This window comes from Anabrus simplex, chromosome 1 (assembly GCF_040414725.1).
Source record: "Anabrus simplex isolate iqAnaSimp1 chromosome 1, ASM4041472v1, whole genome shotgun sequence".
Taxonomy (NCBI): Eukaryota; Metazoa; Arthropoda; class Insecta; order Orthoptera; family Tettigoniidae; genus Anabrus; species Anabrus simplex.
In genome coordinates this window covers 440,116,266-440,142,449 of record NC_090265.1, presented here as the reverse complement: position 1 = coordinate 440,142,449, position 26,184 = coordinate 440,116,266, and the positions used below count along the sequence as shown (strand labels likewise).

The 26,184-nt window shown below is 38.4% G+C and overlaps 1 protein-coding gene across 5 annotated transcripts in view; it reads right to left on the bottom strand.

The window, feature by feature from the left end:
• LOC136856920 (ankyrin-3) overlaps window positions 1–26,184 on the bottom strand; it is a 221,714-nt gene that overhangs the window by 141,428 nt on the left and 54,102 nt on the right. For all 5 annotated transcript variants that reach the window (XM_067135174.2, XM_067135175.2, XM_067135177.2 and 2 more), the window contains one exon: window positions 16,288–16,514. In XM_067135174.2, the coding sequence (XP_066991275.1) occupies window positions 16,288–16,464 (177 nt within the window). In that variant the 5' untranslated portion in view covers window positions 16,465–16,514. The remainder of the gene's footprint in view (window positions 1–16,287; window positions 16,515–26,184) is intronic.

Sequence of the window (26,184 nt, the reverse complement as noted above, 5' to 3'; positions counted from 1 at the left end):
GCCGTGAAGAGCTGTGCTCTACCAGTTTACGCACAATTTCAAGCTTCTAGTTTACCATTAACAGCACACATTTTTGATTTTCAGACATTGTTTAGCACTAACAAAAATCAATAATATTTACTGTAGCACACACTACACACAATGAACCTGCACACAGAACAAGAACAACAGAAATGGTCACGATCACTGCTACAGTTATCTCCAATGTGAGAAAGGAGGGGGAGGGAGGATACAGAAATGGTCATGCATGATTATTTCCAACATGCAAGAGGAAGGGAAGGTAGGAGACACAGTGTTATCCCTTCTGAGATACTGTACAGTCAAACACAAAGGTATTGGTAGCACTTCGAAATGTTCTAGGGAGAAAAAAATGATTTTTTTTAATTTATTTTTTTACAATTTGCTTTATGTCGCACCGACACAGATAGGTTTTATGGTGGTGATGGGATAAGAAAGGGCTAGGAGGGGAAAGGAAGTGACCGTGGTCTTAATTAAGGAACAGCCCCAGAATTTGCTTGGTGTGAAAACGGGAAACCACGGTAAACCATCTTCAGGACTGTAGACAGTGAATGCAAGCTGACAGTTAAGTGACCCAAAACTATGCAGCCACTTGCTTGGTCCTGCTGTTTACTGTGGATAATATGCAACGTGGATAATCAAGAATCTACTGTAGTAAAAAACATGATTACTTTCCTGTGTTACAAAGCATATAAAAACGTGTGAAATATTTACCTTCGATGCTAATATTTTTGTTTTGTTTACAGCATCAATGCTTGTTAACATAAAACATCAGAATTACCGTCTGTGCTACCTGCTAACATTTTTTACAATTTGATTGAGATTGACCTCTCCAGATAACAGCACAAATCAGAACAGAAAATGTTCCAAGGTACACTATGCTCAAGGTACAACATATTCCCAACTAAAATAATCAGGTCACGAAAAGCCATAGGAAGTGTCATGTACCTGTCCCTCATCCAGAATCTTCATTATCGAGTGCAACCTGTGAGGTAGCAAAGCAACAGTCACTGTCATCATCCTTACCAGAACAAAGGAAAAGGAGAGCTATAAAGAAACTGGACAAACTACTACTACTACTACTACTACTACTACTACTACTACTACTACTACTACTACTACTACTACTACTACTACTACTACTACTACTACTACTACTACTACTACTACTACTACTACTACTACTACTACTACTACTACTACTACTACTACTACTACTACTACTACTACTACTACTACTACTACTACTACTACTACTACTACTACTACTACTACTACTACTACTACTACTACTACTACTACTACTACTACTACTACTACTACTACTACTACTACTACTACTACTACTACTACTACTACTACTACTACTACTACTACTACTACTACTACTACTACTACTACTACTACTACTACTACTACTACTACTACTACTACTACTACTACTACTACTACTACTACTACTACTACTACTACTACTACTACTACTACTACTACTACTACTACTACTACTACTACTACTACTACTACTACTACTACTACTACTACTACTACTACTACTACTACTACTACTACTACTACTACTACTACTACTACTACTACTACTACTACTACTACTACTACTACTACTACTACTACTACTACTACTACTACTACTACTACTACTACTACTACTACTACTACAGTTTTAATGTTAACACTGATGCTTTCATGGCCCATACTTGTAGACATGATGTGGGCTTATGCCGTGTCAAGAAAGCAAGGTGGAACTCTTTGCGCTTCGCAGAAAACTTCGCTCCGCGTCTTCAGAAGAAAATCTCAAATGTTCATGACGAAGACTTCTACAATAATGAGGGTTTGAATTTGAGAATGTTTTACCATTGGCGCTGTAGTGGTACGCTCATTCATCATCAGGTGGCTCACTTTATGCTTGCACAGCGCTCCAAGTGGGAGCTAATGACAACATTAAGCTCCAATGAAGATGTTCTATCACACCGTGCAAACGTGAGAAGTGACAGAGAGGACATCAGATGAATCAGGGACGAATGTGATAGAAGAAATAGAAACTAATAAAATAAAATTACCCCCGCCCCACTTTCCCACATCCTGCGGTCTCACATCATTACCATCCTCTGGTTTTCTCCACATACTTTCTTTCCATTCTTCAGCTCTGTTCTATTCTATCCTGGTGTCTTTCATTGCATTTTATTTTATGTTTCATGTCTACTACTATAGTTTTTTACTGTTTCCTTGATACCGGATTGAATCCTGCTTACATTTTGCCCGATAGGAAGACTGTTTCCTCATCTCCCATTCCAGCTACATATGACCAATGTATGACACTCATTTGACAACAATTACGGTAATGTTGAATTCCTCTTTCTGTTTAACTACAGACTCTTAGATGTCTAGAAATGCAGAGGGCTACCTAGCCGTCACTGTACACTTACAAATAAAGATTTTGAAGTAATAAGAAAGCGGATCAAATATAAATGGAAATTTGAATGTACCATTGCTGTTAGTAATAGTTCTGAGGCGGGGCTTTGCCAGGATGTTGGTGAGGGTGTCTGGAGAAGGGGATTGTGTGCACAAACAATGGTGGAGAGCTGGGCTGCTTCAGTACGCCATGAGTGAGCAAGAGGAGCACATGTCTGTTGTGCAATGCATCATTACCAACTTTCTCTCAAAAGAGGGCACCAAACCTTTCAAAATTTTGAGACTGATCCGTGCACAGTTCAGGGAAGAAACACTTTCGCAGACTGGAGTGTATGAGTGGGCTAAAAAATGTCTGGCAAAAAGAGAAGCTGTGGAAAATGAACCTCATGACAGGAGACTGCATACAACATTGTTGCCATTCGTGACATTGTTGGTGAAGATCGGTGAATAAAAATTTTGCAAATTGTTTTAGCTGTAGGAATAATTTATGGAAGTGTTCAAACCATCATCCGAGATGAACTCCATTTCAGAAAAATTTCTGCCAGGTGGATTCCTCGTCTCCTCAACCAGGAACAAAAAACTTTACGCCAGGAAGTTTATCAGAGACTCCTGCATCGCTACGAGGAGGAAGGAGAGAATTTCTTGTGTCGTACTGTGACTTGTGATGAAATTTGGGTGCATCATTACACCCCAGAGTCAGAGCAAGCATGCATGGAGTGACGGCATAGAGACGAACCAGGTCCGGTCAAGGCCAAAACACTCCCATCTGCTGGAAAGGTGCTTGCAACTATTTTCTGCGATTCCGCGGGCGCTTTGCTGGTGGATTTTCTTTATAAACAGAGGGCAATTAATGCAGTCTATTACTGTCACCTTTTGGATGAAGCAAAAGCTGTGTATCACAACAAGCGACGCCGACAACCGATCCAAAAGGTCATTCTTCTCTATGATAATACAAGGCCGTATATTGTCGCTTTAACACAGGAAAAACTGGAAGAAATTCACTGGACACCCCTGAAACACCCTCCATACAGTCCCGATTTATCACCCTGCGACTACCATTTCTTTGGACCACTCAAACAAGACCTAGGAGTAAGCGGTTCGATGATGATGCAAGTGTACAAAAGTTTGTGCGCAACTGGCTCCGCACACGTCCCTCTTCTTTCTCAATACGGCATCAAGAACTTACCAATCCAATTGAGAAAATGTGTATCAAAGGCAGGATACTATGTAGAAAAGTGATCTCTATATGCGTATTATTTTAGGTAGATGCAATAATTTTTTTTTTAATTCCCTCATAGTCCTGGGAATGCAATGCTACCTCTGTGGATCAATGAGACAGTGCCGCTCTTCATACCCCAAGATAACGGGTTCAAACTTGCAGAGGTAGTCGGATTTTTGAAGGGCGGGAAAAAGTCTATTCAACACTCCATTTCGTACAATGTCAGCATGTAATAGATCTCTGGTGACACATTTAGCCTTTACCCACAACCAAACCCCACGGCACTTAACACTCTTGAAAGGGCCTTGGCCTGCCCAGAGACCGCTGCTCAGCCCGAAGGCCTGCAGATTATGAGGGGCCGTGTGGTCAGCACGACGCATCCTCTCGGCAGTTATTCTGGGCTTTCGAGACCGGGGCCGCCATCTCACCATCAGATAGAGCCTCAATACTAATCACGTACGGAGTGGACCTCGAACCAGCCCTCAGGTCGAGAGAAAAATCCCTGACCTGTCCGGGAATTGAACCAGGGGCCTCCAGGCGAGAGGCAGGCACGTTACCCCTACACCACAGAGCCGGCACATTTGGCCTTTACCCAACAAGTCATTAAAACTCAACCATAGATGCCCTACAGAGATTTGGTTTACTCTGCCATCAACTAGGCCTAGAATAAAATGGAACGTCGGAATTGACGAGCAGACAGCCAGATGGTGTAAAATCAAAATGTCTGCATATAGTAGCTAAGGCCATACAATTATTATTATTATCATTATTATTATTATTATTATTGTTATTATTATTATCATTATTATTATTATTATTATTATTATTATTATTATTATTATTATTATTAAAGTTTTACAAATAATTCTTGAAAGCATTAAGAGTCTGAGCGATGACCTAGTGAAAGGAACAGAAGGATTGAAGAAAGCGAGACGGAGATATAGTACTCATCACATCATCATCATCAATTCCCGTTTTCCAGCTGACACCAGGTGGGGGAAAAATTAGGTTCCTGTCCACCATTCCTCAATCAACACTGTATTCCAGTCCAGGTTCCATTGTCCTATGCTGTTCTTCACTGAGTCCTTCCTTTGTAATCTTGGTCTTCCTCGTCCTCTCTTCTCAGTGCTAGTCTAAGCAGTCTTTCTTCTTTCATCCACTTGACATGTCCGAATCATCTCAATCTATTCCGTTCCAGTTTATCATTTTATTTTTGCAAGTTTAGCTCTTTTCATATGTCTTCATTTCTTACTCTATCCCTCCCTATTTTCTTAACCATAATACTCAGGAGTTTGTACTCCACTCTCTTCTCTCTGTGCCAATGCCCAGGTTTCTGCTGCATATGGCACTATAGGAGAGTAATATCCCTTGTACATTACTTCTTTAGCCTTCAATGGTACATCTTTAGTCAATACTAGCTGTTACCCACGGCTTCGCTCACGAGGATTTCATAAATTGATAAAAATTACTCGTTTCTCAGTACTGCACTACGACATTATCTGTAAATCCCTAAAGTATAAAAACTCACAGAAAAATTGCATTTCATTTACCCAGAACCTGTTTCTAAACCACGTTTGTGGCATTGCCTTTTGGGGCTAAGATGATCAGGCTACTGGCAGAGCTAAATCTGGAACACGGGACATGGAACTATGTGTGAGAAAAAGTCCTCTTTTATGTTGAAAAAAAAATTATTTTTATTTCTAAAGGAGATTCCAAATACAAAATTTCATGTCTGTAACATCTTAGTTTTTGAGATATAAGTATCCTCATAAACAGAATTACACTCCTTCTTCACTTATTTTCGATCTCCAGCTTAAGTTGATTTTCCGAAAACAAATGTACGTGTTTCTTTATTTTTAAAGGAGACTACAAATACCAATTTTCACGTCTGTAACATGTTATGTTTATGAGATATAATGTAGATATATTCATTATAAAAACTGCCCCACTCCTTGGCTAAGTGATCAGCATTGAAGTCTTCGGTTCACAGGGTCCCGGCTTCGATTTCGGGTTAGGTCAGGGATTTTAATCGAGTGTGATTAATTCTTCTGGCTGAGGGACAGGTTGTTTGTGTTTGTCCCAATATTCTCCTCTTCATATTCACTCATCACACCATATTACCAACCACAATAGGAACACGCAATAGGAATTACATCCCTACACATACGGTTGCCGTCAGGAAGGACATCCAGCCGTAAAACAGGATCAAATCCACATATGCGACACAGTTCGCACCCACAACCCCACAGGTGTGAGTAAAGCGGTAGAAGAAGAAGATACTTATTTTAAAAATTCACCCGCTTTTTTATTCTTCCCCCACTAAGTAGATTTTCCAAAAAAAGTGTGTTCATTTTAAAAGGAGATTCCAAGTGACAATTTTAACGTCTGTAACATTTTATGAGATATATGTATCCTCAAATAAATAATTCAACTCCTTCCTCACTTCTTTTCACCCCCACCCCCCTTAAGTGGATTTTCTGAAAACGAACATTTGTGTTCTTTTATTTTTAAAGGAGATTCCAAATACCAATTTTCATGTCTGTAACATGTTAGGTTTTTTGTGATATATTGTAGATAATTTCTCTGCTGTAGAATCCTGGAGCTGACGTTGCCATGGTTACAGCAATTTACTACTATATCCGATTCCTAGAGCAGGGGTACTGTGATGCCAATATCTCCATAACGGTTGGTTTTGAGCCCTTAAAACATGGTTTTTGGGCCCATAGGGCTTACCGAGTATTGTTCTTTGCATCAAGGGGATTAAATTGAGCTTCGTCTCATCCTATATTAGCCTATTATTTTTATATCCCCTCCGTGCCTCCCACCTCGAATTGTTTAGAAAATAAAATAGAGCCCATGTTACTCACTAGCTTTCTATAGGTGAAGTAATTTTTAAAATCGATTCAGTAGTTTTTGAGTCTATCCGTTAAAAACAAATATACAAATTTTTCCTCTATAATATTAGTATAGATTAATCTCCATACATGGTGGTAGAAGGCACTGCCAAGTTTTATCATTCTACTAATAGTATTTGAAGTGTTCACTATTTCCAGTTCCTTATTTCCAATTTTGATAGCTCTTTTTCCTTTTTTTACTTCCTCTACTCATCATCATTGTCTTGCTCTTCTCCACATTGATCCTCAATCCCCACTGTTCAATCCTTCTATTCAGTAAATTCAGGTATTGTTGTACCACCTCCTCATTTTCTTCCCAGATCACATCATCAACCACAAACATCATTACATTCAGTCTTTCCCCTCTATAATCTTCCCTTCCTGCCTTTACAATATCATACATCACCATTACGAATAGTAAAGGTGACAGCACACTCCTTTGTTTTAGTCCACTGTCAATTAATTCCAAACCATTCTGATCTATCCATTGTTGTCTTCACACAGCTGCAACAGTTTTAAAATATTGCTTTTATCATTGTTTTTAGCTCCTTGCCAATGCCTATATGTCTCAAACTTTTCCAAACTTTTGTTCTGGGGATGCTGTCGTATGATTTTCTTAAGTCTATAAAAGTCATTTCTATATCATTCCCATATTCCAAACTCCTTTCAATGATCTGTCTCAGAATGAAAATGAATTCCACTGTTGACCTTCCACTTCTAAATCCAAACTGTTCCTCTTGTAATTGATTTTCCACCCTTTCTCTAATTCTTCTTTCGAATATCTTTTCCATTATCTTGGCAACATGGGAGACAATGGTGATTCATGGGTACGTACCTTCTTACCTCCTTTCTCGAATATCCTTATTATAACCCCTTTTACCCAACACTCGGGTACTTGTTTTCTCCCTCCATACACACTTGAGTATTCTATCAGTCCATTGGAGTCCTGCTGGTCCTGCAGCCTTGATAATTTCTATGCCTACTTCATCTATCACAGCTTTTCCAATCATCTTTTTAACTGCCCATTTCACCTCTGGCACTGTAATGTCTGATTCCTCCTTTGTTACTTCTATTCCTGCTGCCTGCATACTTTCTCTATGTCTTGCTTCTCACGTTCAGCAGTCACTGAAATATTCTTTCCATCTGTTCACTATCTCTTATGGTTTTGTCAGTATTACTCCTTTATTCTTCACAAGTCCTGTGTTCACCATTTCATTCCTACAAATAATAATATGTTCCCGCAGTTGAAATCTTCCTTTACTTCTTTAGGTGAATTTTTCCCAACTTTTCTTCAGCTACTACCTTTTTCCAAACACTTTTCACTTCCATCTATCAGGCTCTACCTCTCTTCAGTCCTTTGTGTTTTCCATTCCTTCCAAGTTTTCTTCTTTTCCTTGACTTTATCTTTCACTCTATCTATCCACCATGTTGTCTCTCTTACCTTTCCTGATGTTCTGCCACATGTTTTCCCTGAGCACTTTACAAATTCCTCTTAAAATTGCCCCATTCCTGTCCAACATGAATAATACGAGGGGGAACAAAAAAATAACTGGAATAACATTGCCGTGGGTGAAGTCTGATGGAGTCAGATGTGTTAGAAATTATGATGGATCACTGAAGTCAATAACTGTGGCAGACTAGTGGGAGAGCATGTTAGGAAGGTGAAAATCATGAAAAAATTATGTGAAACAGCACCTTAAAGTAGCAGAGAGGAGAGATCTTCCCTTCATGCTTGCCAGGGACCCACCAACCTGCCCCTAGAAGTATTCTTACTTATACCGTATATAAAAATCAGAAAAATAAGAGTAATGGTGTGTAAAAAAGGGAACAAATTAGCAACAAAAAAAATACGTTATTTTGAAGAAGGTAATCTGGAAGTAGTTAACAAGTTAAAATATCTAGGAATTATGAAATCAGGAAATGCAAAATGGTCTGAACATGTCAGGAGGGCAAAAATAACTGGTGCAGCAGCACTAGCTAGTATACAAATATTAGATAACAGAATGCCTAATATTGATTTTAGGGTGCAAAGAAATGTATTCAGTGCTGAGATCAAAATGTTATATGGTTCAGAAGTATGGGGCACAGAAAAGGAAATTGCAAAGCTTGATTCAGTCACTAGTAGATTTATTAAAATAATTACACGTTTACCAACATGTACAGCGAATAGTGGAGCAAGATTACTGTGTACAGACATTAATATAAAGGCAGATATAATCAAGAGATTAATAAAATATTGGTTTAGGTTAAAAAGAGGAGGAGGGGAAGAAATTCTAGATACAACTTACTGACACCAAATGAGGTACCAGGAATTAAAGGAATTACAGGAAGGAATTGGGATGGGGAGCTACTTGGACAAAACTTTAAAAGAATGAAAAGTCTGTAGGAGAGTGGCACAGAGAGTAGTAGATACAGAAATACAAATGCTTTTTTTCCTTTTATTTTTCTTGCTAGTTGCTTTACGTTGCACCGACACAGATAGGTCTTATGGCGACAATAGGAGTGGGAAGGAAGCGGCCGTGGCCTTAATTAAGGTAAAGACCCAGCATTTGCCTGGTGTGAAAATGGGGAACCACGGAAAACCATTTTCAGGACTGCCGACAGTGGGGTTCGAACCTACTGTCTCCTGAATACTGGATACTGGCTGCACTTAAGCGACTGCAGCTATCAAGCTCGGTAATACAAATGCTAAGAGCTGAGGGTAATAATAGGAAAACTCTGAAGGAATTCATGAATATATATCCAGGTATGAGAATAATCTATATATATAAAATAAGACTTTTGTCTGTACATTGCTCAGAATTTGAAAAGAATGGTATTTCTGTATCGATCATGTCCACAATAACAAAAAAATGCAGTTTTTACTTTTCCGTAATTTCTGTCTGTCTGTCTGTCTCTCTGTCTGTCTGTCTGTCTGTCTGTCTGTCTGTACACGCATCACGAGAAAACGGCTGAAGAGAATTTAATAAAAATCGGTATGTCGAGTCGGGAGGTGAGCCGCTACAATCTAGACTATAAATATTTTTATTCATGCTGAGTGAAATGGTAGTTTAGGGGAAGGCCTAAAATTCAATTCTCAAATATTTATATTATTAGTGGTCATATCGATAAATACTACATACTAAAGTTATGTAGAATTAAATTTCTGATCATTTACGTCTTATGCATTTTTACCGTACCAGCTATGATAACAGAGATATTCATGAATTTGGATTTTTATTGCCAAGTCCATATCAACGCCGAGCCCCGACAAAATGGGTAAACAGGCGGTATATAGAGCCGGAGAATAAGAAACTACAGTTTAAGTTATAAACAATGTTATTCACCCTGGGTGAAATGGTAGTTAAGGGGAAGGAACCTAAAATTTAATTTTTAAATACCTATGTTCTTGGTCCTATCTACAAGTACTACATAACAAAAGTTATAGAGAATATAATTTCCGATCATTTATTTTTATTCAGTTCTACCGTACCGACTATGATAAGAGTTGATGGTTATGAATTTCATGTTTTTGGTCCGTATTGAATTGAGAATAATATATAAGTAATAATAATAACAACGTAAACGTTTCCACCTTTTCAATACTACAATATATTCACAAAATTACAAATTACACGGTACTAGTTTCGACCCATCTAGGGGTCATCATCAGCCGTATTGGAGCAAAGATCATTTGTGGCGAAATCCTAAGACAATGTTATTTTAAAGAATAACAAGTGAAATGAGATGTTATGGTAATAGTTAATAATACAAGGAATATACATACTAAGAGGTTTTTAACAAAGAATAAAGTATAAATGGGGTGTTGTAAAAATTATAATCATGGAAATCAGTAAGTTCTTGTATTGAAATGAAATATGGCTTAGGAAAAGGGCTTAAGAGTACGTTCTTCGATCTATTTATCACTTTCCTCAGAAACAATAATGCAGCCAACCTAAACTCAATCCTAAATTTAATCAAAGGTACTTTTCCAAGACAATTACACTTTCTCCCACACCCTTCAGCCCCACCTTAAGCCCTCTTCCTAAGCCATATTTCATTTCAATACAAGAACTTACTGATTTCCATGATTATAATTTTTACAACACCCCATTTATACTTTATTCTTTGTTAAAAACCTCTTAGTATGTATATTCCTTGTATTATTAACTATTACCATAACATCTCATTTCACTTGTTATTCTTTAAAATAACATTGTCTTAGGATTTCGCCACAAATGATCTTTGCTCCAATACGGCTGATGATGACCCCTAGATGGGTCGAAACTAGTACCGTGTAATTTGTAATTTTGTGAATATATTGTAGTATTGAAAAGGTGGAAACGTTTACGTTGTTATTATTATTACTTATATATGATAAGAGTGGTATTTCAGAACCAGAAGACAATTAATAATGTGACGGCCTACAATATCGAAAGCGCGTAACACAGATCAACAATAACATTACACTGACCGTTGTTTGTTGTAATGTTCTTTGTCTCTTATGCCGACATTCAGCTCCGATAGATGGGATTACTGCTGCGTACCGAGTATAACAGCCTAAATGAATATTGACAGGAAATAGCTGAGGAGTTAGATAACTTTCTTCTTTAGCATGCCAATCCTCTGGTTCATACATTTTCTGATACTGCTGGTACGTAACACACTGGTTCATCATAGTGTGCCAGCTATTCGATACCTACTCTGATGCGCTGTTTTGAATGAGCAGTGTGTGCACTTAAGTCAGAGGCTCAGTTAGTAGTAGTAGGAGTAGTAGTATGAACTGGTCTGGAATTACAATTTAGCCCTATTCCAAATTATATTACCAGAATTCACTAAATAACTCAAAATTCAACCTTGAAAAGAGCCGTTTCTTAGGAAAAGCTTCTTCCTCTTCAATTTCATTACATCTACATTAATTTTATTCCAAATTAGCAGCGAAGATGTGGTTTCTTCTGTGGCTTGGAGGAAAAATTGCCTCCACGTCAAATAGTTCTTTCCCCCGCCAGTGTAGTGAATTGAGATTTTCCGACTCATCGGGTACTCCCAGGAAGCCGATAAGTAAACGAGCACTAGTTTTTGCCCTGGGACTATCCACTATTTGAACACACTCCCTCCCTTCCCCCGCCAAAAAAAAGGACGACGATTGTTCACGGATCACGGATGTCTGCGTCTTGGTCATTCCAGCTCTGTAGCTTTGGACTGTTAGTTCGGCAGCATAGTACTGTTCGTTAAAAGTGAAAGAATGTGTGGTTTTTCATTTGATCGAGTATTTCATATGAAAGCATTGCTTTTAATCGCGCCATTCCTACCGACGTCATTGTAATGACCCATGTTCATTTCAGTTGGGAAAACCACTAAGAGAGTATTTCTGAGAATCTATAAAGGCAGGCGGAGAGTGAGTGTCTGCCATTATAATGAAAACTCCCCAACCTGATTGTGACTGACGGTAGGCAAGCTGGCCTACCATTACAATGAAAATTCCCTAACCCAGTCTTGATATGAGAAAAGACGTTGGTGACTTGCCCGTCGTGCTTCTAGGGCAACGTTAAGAGCTATGCAAAGTAATACAAGCTTGCTCACAAGGTTTACACTGCCTAACCTAGAATTTTGTATAAAATTTAGAATTCCGTAGCGAAGCACGGGTACATTAGCTAGTACATGATAAATTAATCAAAAGAGAATACAGGGGAATGACGGGAGTTCATAAAAATGAGGCATTAAAAAAAGTTGCAAAGACACGTTTATTGTGCTAGGAGTTAGGAAATGCACATTTCTTGAGACAGTGTGAATGTACAAGAGCATTACGGGTTAAATACTTGGAAACAGAAGAGATAAATGAAATGGGAAGAGAATCTGAATATTATACTATTGCCAAATTAATGAACAGGGAATGGAGAAGGCCAGGGAAACTATCGAAATGACTGATAATTGTAAAAAGCTTGTGGAAGAAAAAATGTAAGTGGTGAATGAGGGAATGGTACATGCTGTTGAAGGTGCGAAGGGACTTAACCTTGGCAAGTAATAACCTGAAAACAGTGGAATCAGGACGAGTATATCATAGGATATTTAAACTAGACATACAGAGATGCATGCTAATATTTCAGGATGAACCAAGTCTCATCTCTCCTGCTTCGGACAACTGAAGTTGGAAGAGGGAAACTCCAAATTGAGCATTTAATCGTATATTAAATATGCATTTAAAATTGGTCATACGGAGTAGAAAAAAAAAAACAGAAAATTATTAATCTCTGAAATATTAACTCTGTATGGGGTAATAATAACAAGGTTTTGTAACCTTGTGTATGTCCGGCTCCATGGCTAAATATTTAGTGTGCTGGCCTTTGGTCATAGGGGTCCCGGGTTCGATTCCCAGTAGGGTCGGGAATTTCAACCATAATTGGTTAATTTTGCTGGCATGGGGGCTGGGTGTATGTGTCTTCATCATTTCATCCTCATCACGAAGTACAGCCGCCTACGGGCGTCAATTCAAAAGACCTGCATCTGGTGAGCCGAACTTGTCCTCGGACACTCCCGGCACTAAAAGCCATACGCCATTTCATTTTTTTACCATGTACATACATAAGACGACTTTTGACCCACAGGTATGGAATAGTATAGAGTCAAAGTCAATAATAAGTAAGAGCGGTAATAATTATAAAATTTAGTATCTTGTTCCATTTTTATATTTGTTCAGTTTTTTAATATAATTATGTATTGTATATTTTCTAATTACTAGTACCCATCATTTCAGTTCATTGATATGTACTCCATATTGTATCCCTTCTAATTAGGTTGTTTGTTTGTTTGTTTGTTTTGGCTGAAATAGGTACATGCCTAATTGCCAATGTACTGTATAATTATATTAATTGCATGTGAGCTGAATGAGAACATTCATTCATTCATTCATTCATTCATTCATTCATATATAGAAAAATTTACATGGAGACTTTGTCAATCTGTGAAATGCAACCATTTTCTGTGCTGTCGCATTCCATGAAAATAATGAAACCGCAAAGTTTGAAAGCAACCTTTCATAATGTATATAACTGCAGTATCTGTGACATTAATATATTAAGTATACGACGAATGAAATTCACAGAATTTTCAGTCAGGGTTAATTGATGGAATCATCGTGGAGTATGTGGCAGAGATCTCAAAGTTAAGGTGTGTGGAAGTAAATTAATTTTCATGTGCACACAAACACAATCTATAGAGGAAGTGGCAGAACATTCAAGAATCTCTACCCGCATTAGGCCAGAAGAAAAACTATTTCCTCAGCTACTTGGCAGAACATTTGTTAAAATATTGCCACCGATGCAAAGAACAGATCCACAAATGTCTACTAGTAGCGAGCATAGCAATATATCTCTCACCATAGTGGGTAAGTCAATGTTCCTTAATTGTCCACTGTCGAACACAGAATGAGCTGATCTCATGTTCTTCTCACTAGCTAGTGGTCTAACCAATCAAAACCAAAGGTCTTGTCACTAGCTGCACTTAAAATTGGCAGCCTTGTGTAGCATGTTATGACGCCATGCAAGCCGCGCTATGTTGGATTCTTAACCTTTCTTTGCACCCCTGTTAGTAAAGTTTTACCACAAGTATTATCAGGAACTTAATTATCTTTCAATTAAATTTAAATTTTCTCTTTATAACCTCACTCATTAACTAGAAAAGTAACTGATTAACTAAAGTATCATTCATTCCCTGTGATTACATGTTTAATCATTTATTGGCTGTAACAATGTATGTCTACCTCTTAGTTCTGTTTCCTGATATGGGGACGGGATGAGGTAGGATGCATTTATACAGCATGTTTTTATAGCTGGATGCCCTTCCTGACACCAACCTCAGTAGAGGAGCTAATGAAGATGAAATGAATGATGGTGAATGAAACTGGGTAAAGTGGTGGAAAGAAGCAACTGTGGCCTATGAACTGGAACTGCCCTGGCATTTGCCTGGAGGTGAAAATGGGAAACCACAGAAAACATTCTCATGACACCTGATGGTGGGGTTCAAACCCATGCTTCTCCCGAACGCAGAGCTTGGCTCCATATCTGTAGAGCATTAACACATGCAACCGCTCTGCTCAGTTAATTGCAACAATAATCTATCACAATCTCAAAAATGAAAAAAAAAAAATAGAAAAGATCCTTCCTTATCAAGCTATGTTTCATTTCTCAATTACAAATAGGCTTGGAATGAATATATTAGATGAAAACAATACTCTGTGTGGGCACTATTTAAATGTAATAGAAACCTACCCGAGTATTCTTTCATCTGTACATAGGCAGCACCTTCAGAATAGGATAAACTGGAGACCTCACTTTATTTGGTATAAAAAGTGCCCATTCCTTCTCCACAGTTTCAAAAGGAATCTATAAACATAAGAATTTATCTTAATGCATCATCTAAAAAAATGAAACATCAGACAATTGGCACATTGAAAAAAAGTTTGAAATTCCCCCCCTTATAGTGAAGGTAAATGTAAACAAAATTGTTTTTCAAAATTACCTTACCAAACATCAATAATTCTTGCAGCACCAAAAGCATATGAGACAATAGTCTTCTTCAGTAATGTACTACGAATTTCAAAAATTAAATGCTCATAATTAGGTCTTCATTGTCTTTGATTCCATACGGTTTTTAAACAGCACTTATTTGTCTACTATGTTGTTGATAGAACTTACCACTGAACTTGCAGTAGTCAAGCAAAAGGACTGTTCTTTAATCATCCAGAACTGAAAGGGAAAAAAATTTTAGGAACAGAAAAAGACAAATATTTTAACTACAATGTAGGAGTAAAATCAACATTTTAACATGGCAATACAAATCATAACATGATTACTATATAGTATAGTGTTCAACTTACTTTCAATTTGGATGTTGTCTGAATTGATATGAGGCTCTAGCCCACTCACTTAATGAGAGGAGTGAAGCAAGCTTTATATCCCAAGGTTTGTAATCTTTCACTTCAGGCCACCACCTGTTGTATATATCTGTGCCTTCAGTTCTGCAGCTTCCACCTGCAATTTATTTTTCATACACTCATATTTAGAGCAGAGATTCTTTCCCAATCACCAAAATCCAGCACTTCTGAATTCTTTGCCTTGCATCTCCTGCTCAAGCTCTTTCTGTTGGTATATTACAAAGTGGGTTTATTTTTCAATAAGATTAATGTGCTTAAGAACACAATCCGCCAATAAAATTATTTCTTGAACGGAAAAATTAGCACAACATCTTCACTTAGCCATGCTTGTGATGATCAACTCGTACAATTAGAAGAAAATAAAACAATCGAAATGAGCTTAATACTCCTTATTATAGACAGCACGCTAATTGACGACCAAAACCAGCCTAGCCAATGCCAATACCTGCATTTTTGTGAAAAGCTCTTGGTAGCTACCTGATGCTTACACGGAAGAGGTTTCACACAAGCCAAACTAACTGGTGATATAAACCTCCCGGTAGTTTAATTCCTGCATAGCTACCACCTAGTTTACCGGTAAATGGTACGACTGGCCTTAAAGGTCATTAATAATAATATAATGACATACAATTTTCTGTAAAGGATATAACAACTGATGAATGAATATATGTTTTATTCATTATTAAAAACTAAAATGGATGTACCAGGAACACAATGAACATATACTCTCTCCTCAGTCACAGGTGATTCATGTTTGGAAGACATGGTCTAATCTCACTCCCACAAAGAATTTGATGGTCTTTTACACGTACCTTTGGTATTTGAGAAAGGAGGCCATCCAAACGTTGTACAGTAACCCTTGGATTGGCTCGAAGTGCATCAAAGATGATCTGTACCTTGTCTCTTGTCTGTTCAGAGACCCCACGGTGGTTTCCAGCAGACAGCAGAGCACTACCTGACTGGAAGAAGTTGCTGAGTGCCCCACCCATGTTGGACGTGTGGGCAACCCTGCTTCTCAGAGGGTGCCGCACACTGCAACCTGCAAGCAAAGTACCTTATTAAAAGTTTTTTATTTTTTTAATCACTACTTTCTTTCTTCTACCAGGTGTATGCATAAGTCTTTTCCAGTTTCATTAAGAGATGGCGCCAGCGAACAGTACACAGCGTATGAATTTGACATAGACATCAGTTTGTTCGTCTGACATTAACCTACCCAGACACACAAGTTGAGTCCACCAAACACTAGCGTCTGTGTTGTATCGTTCAGTGATCATGTCGGCGTTTGTGCCTGAAAAAGAACATATCCGGCACGCATTGCTTTTCTTATTTAATCAAAAGATTGTGGAAAGTCATTTTTTTCTGGTAGAAACATATGGTAAATACACTCCATCAGTTAGAACATGCGAGACCTGTTTTGACAATTTAAACGTGATGATTTCAATATGAAAGACAGTGCGCTCTGGTAAACCACAAAAGTGCAGAGACGAGCAATTGCAGGCGTTACTAGAAGATGACCCAACTCAAACTCAACAACAATTAGCACAAGCATTAAACGTGTCAAACAAAACAATCAGCAGACGTTTACGAGCAATGGGGAAGGTCAATAAACTCGGTAAATGGATCCCGCACGATTTTCATGAATGGTAAATGGAAAATCGCGAAGTCACTTGTAAAATGCTGCTTCAAACACCATGAAGGAACATAATTTCTGTACCAAATTGTAATGGGTGACGAAAAATATATTTATTTTGAAACCCATAGCGGAGAAAATCAAGGCTGTCACCTGGCGAAGCCGGTCCTTCAACATCAAGGCCAAATCACTTCGGCAAGAAGATTGTGCTATGTGACTGGTGGGACCAGAACGGTATTGTGTATTATGAACTCTCGAAGCCCCGCGAAACCACTAATGCACAATGCTATTACCAACAAATGATTAAGTCATGCACTGATCGAAAGACGACTGGAATTAGCCAGAAAAAAAATGGCAAAGTGATTTTGTTACATGACAATGTGCCATCTCACACAGCAAAACCAGTGAAAGACACCTTGAAATCGCTTGGATGGGACATCCTTCCACACCTGCCGTACTCCCCCATCCTGGCGCCATCTGACTATCACCTCTTTGCATCAATGGGGTACATGCTCGCAGAGGAGCACTTCAGCAATTTCGAGGAGGTTGGAAAAATGGCTCGGCGAATGGTTTGCCGCAATGATTTTTCTGGCATGGTATTCATAACTTACCTGAAAGTTGGGTGAAGTGTGTAGTAGCCGATGGCCAATATTTTGAATAAACAAAAAAATGAATTTTCCTTGAAAATTACTTGTTTTCTTTACCACAAAAACTGGCAAAAACTTAGGCATACACCTGGAATAATAGAACAACTATTGGCCAATAGTTGTTATAATAGCTGTAAAATATGCAAACCCTCATTTTAAACAGATGCAGTTTAGCTACACTTGGAAAAGAAATAAAAATACGTCTACTACAGTCTTTTGAAATCCTGTGTTATCCTTTGTTTGGCAGTCAACACAGATAATATGTAATTACCTTGTTAAAAACGGCATCTCAATTTAAACAAAAATACAAAAATGTTGCCAAATATGACCTTTTATCACTAAAATGAGCACAATTCGACCAAAATATGCATTTATATTCAACATAAAAATTGCTTTAAATGGAATCAGGGTCCATCATTCACAGTTATTTTTCAGATTTCGGGTAAAATGACCTCAGGAAAGAAATATGACTTTCTTAACATCTGAACCTTAGTTATAGTTATCTGATGCAGCCAGAGGAAAAGTGAAGGAGAGATTAGCTCAAGGTATTACACAACGAGGAATGAAGGGCCATTCTCTTAAAACTTCAAGTCTGGGACTCCAGGCACTAGGACAGGGACTCCTATGAAAATGATGATCAGTCCTGATATAACAAGGTCGACTAAAGCCAAATCAGCACAGGGACCTAGGGTCACTCATGATCCTGGAGCATCATGCAGGTCGACTAAAGCCAAACCAGTAGTGCTGGCTACTGAATGCATGATTCGAAGCAGTGTATCAATTCATTCAAGTGTCCGAGTGAATTGATTCACAGGAACGGCGAGCTCACGGAACACGATTCAGCTTACTCCCAGCGGACAGTGCTGAGTGGTGCACTCACTGGACATTGACGGGGAGCCAAGCTTCCGCTGCAGGGAGACAGTGAATCATGGCACATCGAAAGAATCGTGAACGAATGCGGCTCAGGGAGACACAAGATACACACAGCTCCTTATCGGCTCACTGGACACTGGTGGGTGGTGGAGAGCCGAGCTTCCGCTGCAGCGAGACATACAGTGAGCCATGGCACACCGAAAGAATCGTGAACAAGCACGGCTCAGTGAGACACAAGATACACACGGCTTCTTATCGGCTCACTGGACACTGGCGGAGAGCCGAGCTTCCGCTGCAGTGAGACATACAGTGAGCCATAGTACACTGAAAGAATCGTATGCTATAATGGACTCTCGAGCTCAGCTCATTTGAAAATAATACCCATTTGCATTCACTGTCCTCTTCTTACAGGGAGGTTTAAATAATAGATGGATTTATTTGCAGTGTTAAAAAGGTAGTCAAAACATAATTCTGAAGTAGCTAGTAAGTATGTAGGCTATTAGGTTATACTATTTATTAGTTTAATGAATCTTAGTATTATAACTTAGTTGACATTTGACAAACTCGACTCTAGCCTGCCCTATGACTATAAGTCATGCTCATGACCACTCAAAAGAACCTGTTTTATATTGGGAAGAACGACTCAGTATTCTCTCAGTTCATATGTCGCATCATTGCACAAGACTTCAATTATATGTGGACAGACGCAATATTTGAGAAAATAATAGATTATACTCATAAAAACAATAATAATGATATGGTAATAATTGGGGGAGATCTAAACTTGCCTGAAGTTGAATGGAATGGAGCTGCAAGTGAAGCCCATGAACAGAAACTGGCAAATAAGTTAATTTGGGAGGGAGGATTTACACAAGTAGTACAAGAACCGACTCGTCTCAATAACTTACTAGATGTATTCTTGGTTAAACCATGGGAAATTGTTGATAAAACTGAGGTAATTGAAGGAATAGGTGACCATAAGGCTGTAATAATGGATGTAGGACTGGTACCAAAAAGGCTTAATACGAGGGTCACACAAGACAAGAAATTGTACAGAAAAACTAAAGCTGATGAATTTGGGACTTACCTTAAATCACAATTCAGTTGCTGGATAAGTGAAGGGAGTAATGTGGATACACTTTGGGCTAAATTTAAAGGAATCATTTGGGAAGGAGAGAAGAGATTTGTACCTGTTAAGAAGGGTAAAATGACCTCAGACCCTGTTTATTATACAAGGGAAATAAGAAAATTAAAAAGAAAATGTAGAATAGTAAACAGGAAAATCAAAGAGGGTAGGGAGAATAGAGAAACTAGAAAACAGCTAATGAGGGAACTGAATAGAGTGAAAAAGGAAGCAAAAGAGAATTATATGAATGGCATTCTTCAAGAGGGTAATGACCACAAAGGGAAGTATATATATTCATATATTAGGAATCAAAAAGGAAAAGGAATCCAAATCCCTACAATGGTGGGAGAAGGGGGTGAACACTATTTAACAGATACTGAGAAAGCAAACCTCTTTAGTAGGGAATTCAGAGATTCAGTAGAAGATTGTCAGGACTTGGAAACCATAACAGAAGATAGAGAGGGAGAGACACAGAGGGAAACAAGAAGCTTCTCATTCACAAATGAAGATATTTTCAGAGAAATCTAACTGCTTCAGCAAGGAAAAGCAGCAGGAAGTGATCAAATTAATGGGGAGGTATTAAAGACAATGGGGTGGTATATAGTGCCTTATTTAAAATTTCTCTTTAACTAAATAGTGTAATACCAAAGGAATGGAAGGAATCTATAATAATACCAATTTATAAAGGAAAGGTGATAAAAGGAAACCAGAGAACTACAGACCAATCAGCCTGACCAGTATAGTTTGTAAAATACTGGAGAGTTTAATAGCAAATTACATCAGAGGGATATGTGATGATAAAAATTGGTTCACGAGGAGCCAGTATGGATTTAGAAAGAAATTTTCTTGCGAGGCACAACTGGTGGGATTTCAGCAGGACATATCAGATAAGCTGGATTCAGGAGGCCAGTTAGATTGCACAGCCATAGATCTTTCCAAAGCCTTTGATAGAGTGGAACATGGAATATTATTAAAGAAATTGGAGGGAATAGGATTGGACGTAAGGGTTATACGTTGGATAAGAACATTTCTAAATTCAAGGGTTCAGAAAGTCAAAGTAGGAAATAATATATCACAGGAAGAGAAAGTTTGGAAGGGAATTGCACAGGGTAGTATAATCAGTCCGTTACTTTTCTTAATATACGCAAATGATTTAGGGAACAATATAACATCGAAAATAAGATTGTATGCAGATGACATAATTGTTTATAGGGAAATAAATAACATTGAGGATTGCTCAGAATTACAAAGGGACCTTGAAAGTATCCAACAATGGGTTGAAGAAAATAATATGAAGGTTAATGGAGGCAAATCAACTGTTACAACTTTTACAAACAGGAGCTCTAAAACTGAATTTGAATATACTTTGGATGAGGTAGTTATCCCAAAAGATGGCAAGTGCAAATACTTAGGTGTGAGATTTGAAAGTAATTTGCACTGGAAGGGTCATGTTGATGACATTGTTGGGAAAGCATACAGATCGTTACATGTCATAATGAGGCTACTTAAAGGATGCAACAAAGATATTAAAAGAAAAAAGTTACTTAAGTATGGTTCGTCCATTATTGGAATATGCAAACAGTGTTTGGGATCCTCACCAAGAATACCTAATAAAAGAACTAGATGGTGTGCAGAGGAAAGCAGCAAGGTTTGTAACAGGGGATTTCAGGAGAAAGAGTAGTGTATCAGAAATGTTAAAGGAACTTGGTTGGGAAACTTTAAGTAAGAGAAGGGAGAAAACTAGACTTATAGGATTATATAGAGCCTATACAGGAGAAGAAGCATGGAGAGATATCCGTGAGAGGCTTCAGTTGGAAAATAATTATATTGGTAGAACTGACCACAAGTACAAAATTAGAAGGAATTTTAGCAGAAGCGATTGGGGTAAATTTTCATTCATTGGGAAGGGCGTGAAGGAGTGGGACAGTTTACCAGGGGTAGTGTTTGATCCTTTTCCAAAATCTGTACAGATATTCAAGAAGAGAATGAACAGCAACAGAGAAAATAAATGAAATGTTAGAGGGCATTCGACCAGCGCAGGATATTGTAAATAAAAAATGTGTGTGATTAAATTAATTCCATCCCCTGGTCTATGGAGTTTGGACAGCTCAAGTAGGGGACTGCCTGTAGGGGTGAAGTACAGTGGGGACTTCGAGGGCCCTGGGACCGCTACGGCAGGAACTCTGAAAAGTGGTGGCAAAATGGGCTCTGGTTAAGATGCAGCAGGTCGTTATGCTACTTATGTTCCAAAAAGGGTAAAATATAAATATGTAAACAAATTCAATGTTAATTTTAATCTTATACCAGTTGTATATTATTATTAGAAGTAATTTCACATACTGTATATGAGTTGACTATGTTTGTAAGATATTATAAGTAGAATTTTGTAAACAATATAAATTTATTAAGGATGATGTGTGTGTTTAATAGAATAAATTATTAATGTAAATTGTATAATATTGTATTCTAGGAAAATTTTCTTCGTCTCATGTTAATTTAAAATTTAGTGCTTGACAATAATGTATTTTAGTGTACCATTTGCCACCGAGGTAGACACCTCATTTGCAAATAGAGAGATTTTGATTTGATTTGAACTTAACCAACAATATGTTGAATCAGAAAACCAGCAGGCTACTGTACATCTCGGGTAGCCTATACAAAATATGAAGATTTAAAAAAATCCTAAGCTGATAGAAAAATACATATTTTCAAAAATGACTGAGCGAGTTGTCATGCGGTTCATATCACGTAGGTATGCGCTTGCATTCGGGGGATGGTGGGATTGAATCCCACTGTCGGCAGCCGTTAAGATAGTTTTCCGTAGTTTCCCCATTTTCACACCAGGAAATGGTGGGACTGTACCTTAATTCAGGCCATGGCTGCTACCTTCCTAATCCTAACCTTTCCCACCCTGCATCGCCGGAAACCTTCGAAGTATTAGAGTGACTAGCATTTTTTTCTAAGAAAGGAGTTCATAGTATGAAGACCAGATGGCAGCTGCGAGCACTGAATGCTGTTGCTGCTGTCTTACCAGCACATACTATACAGATGCAGTAGGAGCGATGATTAATGTGCCATGAATCAGATCACTGTATCGATTCAGTAACGTGAACGGAATCAAATGAATCAAATGTCCCATCACTACAAACTAGCACAAGGACCTGGGGTCACTCATGATCCTGGGGCATCGTGCAGGGACAGATTAGCATTTCATAAGATGGTCATCACCAAAGTATCATATCTCATCATCTAGGGATCCTTCCATCGGGCCGAATAGGATTTGAGTGGACGATATGCCTCCATCAAACTCTATCATTATAGACTTCCTCTCCTTTAATATCCCGTAACGTTGTTCCTCTTGTTAGAAGATCTTTAATTTGGTCTAGCAACTTTCTTCTGGGATATCTAATGGGTCTCTTTCGAGGTACCTTCCTTTCCAAGTACTATCTGGGAATAAGTGTCTCCGGCATTCTTTGTACATGGCCAAACCATTTCAGCTTTAGAATGCGCAATCTTTCTTCCATTGTTAAGTTACCTGCATATCTCTCCCAATACTGTAATTTCTGATTCTGTCTCTTATCTTCTTCATAGCAGGTCTCAAAAATTAAATTTGCTGATTTCTAAGTATCGTATCATCATAAGCTAAATGAAGATTATGTTAATGGCATCCAAATGCAATTCTGAGAATAGATGGAATCAAATCTGGTGAGCCTCTACCTCTTTTCAAAACTTAACACCCAGCAGACTGCAGGAACCTAGTTAGTTCAAAACTTAAATTCAATTCTGTCCTGAAGATCACAAAGATGAAGGATCTCCAATGCCAGTTAATATAGCTCTTAAGAACAGAGAATTTCTAACCAAGGAGCCTAAACACTTTTTAAAAAGTATGAAGCTATTAAATCCAGTACTCTTACACAGTGTTCAGGAAAGTACTAGACAAATAAGTTGGTTGATAAAGCTGGAAGACCATGAATCAGCTGAAATATCAAGATGAAGAACCTGGCTGCTTATACTGGAATAGATAAGGGTCTATTTAAGATCCAGGCTAAACCTGTCAAGAAAATGGATAGGAGAAATACAAACAGCAATGACACCATTGATGGAGAAACTCAGCTTATTGAATCAGAGGGGATACTTCCCACAACAGAGGGACAATAGATCTCATCTTTACCATCAGTCAGATAATGGAAAAGTACTGGGAAGGAGGGAAAAACCTAACTGTTGTATTTTTAGAGTTATGAAAAGCTTCTGACAGTGTGCCGAGAAGTAAAATATGGGAGAGCCTAGACAAACTAAAGGTCCCAAAAATCTCTCTTTTGGATTCAAATTCAAATGCTGTATAAAGGTTGAGAGAGCAGTGTGCAAGTGCGAAATGGCAGATTGGAATGATTTTGAACAAAACAAGTAGTACAAGAAGAGTTCATTGTCCTCATTACTCTTCATAGCTATGACCGTTAAGACATCAAGTTGTTATGGTCTGACATAGTGGTTAGCCAGTTCGAGTCCTGTTAGTGGAAAATAATTTCACCATCAGAACGTTAGCTGGCAGAGTAGGAGAGGTGGTTAGTATACAATTTCTAATCATAGATTACATATCAAAAGTATGGATTAAATTCCAAACCTCAGTGAACCACAGTGTTCATATGGGGTGATATTGCGCTGCATCCTGCCTGTGTGTCAGCAATGAAAATGACCTATAGAACTAGCCAAGGAAAAACAACTATGCACAATTTCCCTGCCCAATCCTACAGATCATCGTACAAACATGTGATTTATTGCTCCCTGAATAACATATGTACCCATAATTCAATCAAATTAATAGGTTTGCCACATAGTAATGGTAATGGTAGAAAGTTAAATGAATGCCATAAAACAACATTGGAAACTCTGACATGGATATTAACTTTTGAGGTGGAACGACCGTAGTTTAGTATTGCACTTCTAGTGAATGATCATGTATGTTGCCTTTGTGGTAGAGTCATTAATGTGCTGGTGCCTGTGGTATCTGGTAGTGTAGTGGTTAGAATCCAACCTTATGCAACATCTCTTTCTGAATGGCAGATAGTGCCCCGTATGCAATTATCTTCAATTATCCTCTAGTACAAACAGGATGCATTTCAAATACAGTTGGGAGTAAATGTCTGGTGTGGAATCTTTACTTAATCAGACCACATTTCTTCGACAGTCATCTCATGGATAATACGACAATGACTTCCACTTTCTTCATTTTTTCTGTTTTTACAACTTGCTTTATGTCGCACTGACACAGATAGGTCTTGTGGCAACGATGGGATAGGAAAGGCCTAGAAGTTGGAAGGAATTGGCCATGGCCTTAATTAAGGTACAGCCCCAGCATTTGCCTGGTGTCAACATGGGAAATCATGGAAAACTATCTTCCGGGTTGCCGACAGTGGGGTTCAAACCCACTATCTCCCAGATGCAAGCTCACAGCTGCGCGACATTAACCACACAGCCAACTCGCCCGGTCTCTTCAAAATTAACACCTACAGTTGCTAGAGAACATATCACTGCTCGACCGATTACGAATGGGTTTCAAAAGGATGGGGTCCCACCTCACAGATCACTAGTCATACAGATCCATCTTCATGCTTCACATCCTAATAAATACGTAGGTGAGGACTCATTGCCTGGCCCACCAGATCACCCGATCTTACATCACTTGACTTCTTCCTGTGGAGTCAATTAAGGCAGGTCGTGTACAGACAGGAGCCTGAAATCCTGGTTACCTTCTTCAGCAAATGATCACCGAGGCATGCCAAGATGTTACACTTCATGTTACAACGAGCAAGAATGTCTTATCATCATCATGCTGAAATCTGTATAAACCAAGGTGGTTAACATTTTAAGCACTTGCTCTGCTGAATGTGTAGGATACCTTGCTTCCTACCTACAGACCGTCATGCCGTAGTCCAACCTGGCTACATGTGGTATGTGGCCATATCACATCCACTGTTAAATGTATAAAGTGGGAAGGGAGAAAAAGAAGTGTACTACCCTGTGAAATGAACCTGTTTCTTGGCAGCTTTGCTGACAACAGCAGCAATGCGTGATTTAACATCCTTACCTATGAAGAGTTGTAGCATATGACTGGCACATACGGAATATGTTTGTAGTCCTAATACACCTTTCCTGTCCAAATGTAAGATAGTGCTATTCACAGCAGTGATCATTTTAAACATTCATTATACTTTATTTCATTGAAATAACATTGGCTCTAATGATTTCATCTATATTCTTGAGCATGAACTGAACAGTATAGCTGTACTAAGGCAATATAAGATCAATAATTTTAATGTTATTTGCTTTACGTCCAACTAACTACTCTTTTATGGTTTTCGGAGACGCCGAGGTGCCAGAATTTAGTCCCGTACGAGTTATTTTATGTGCCAGTAAATCGACCGACATGAGGCTG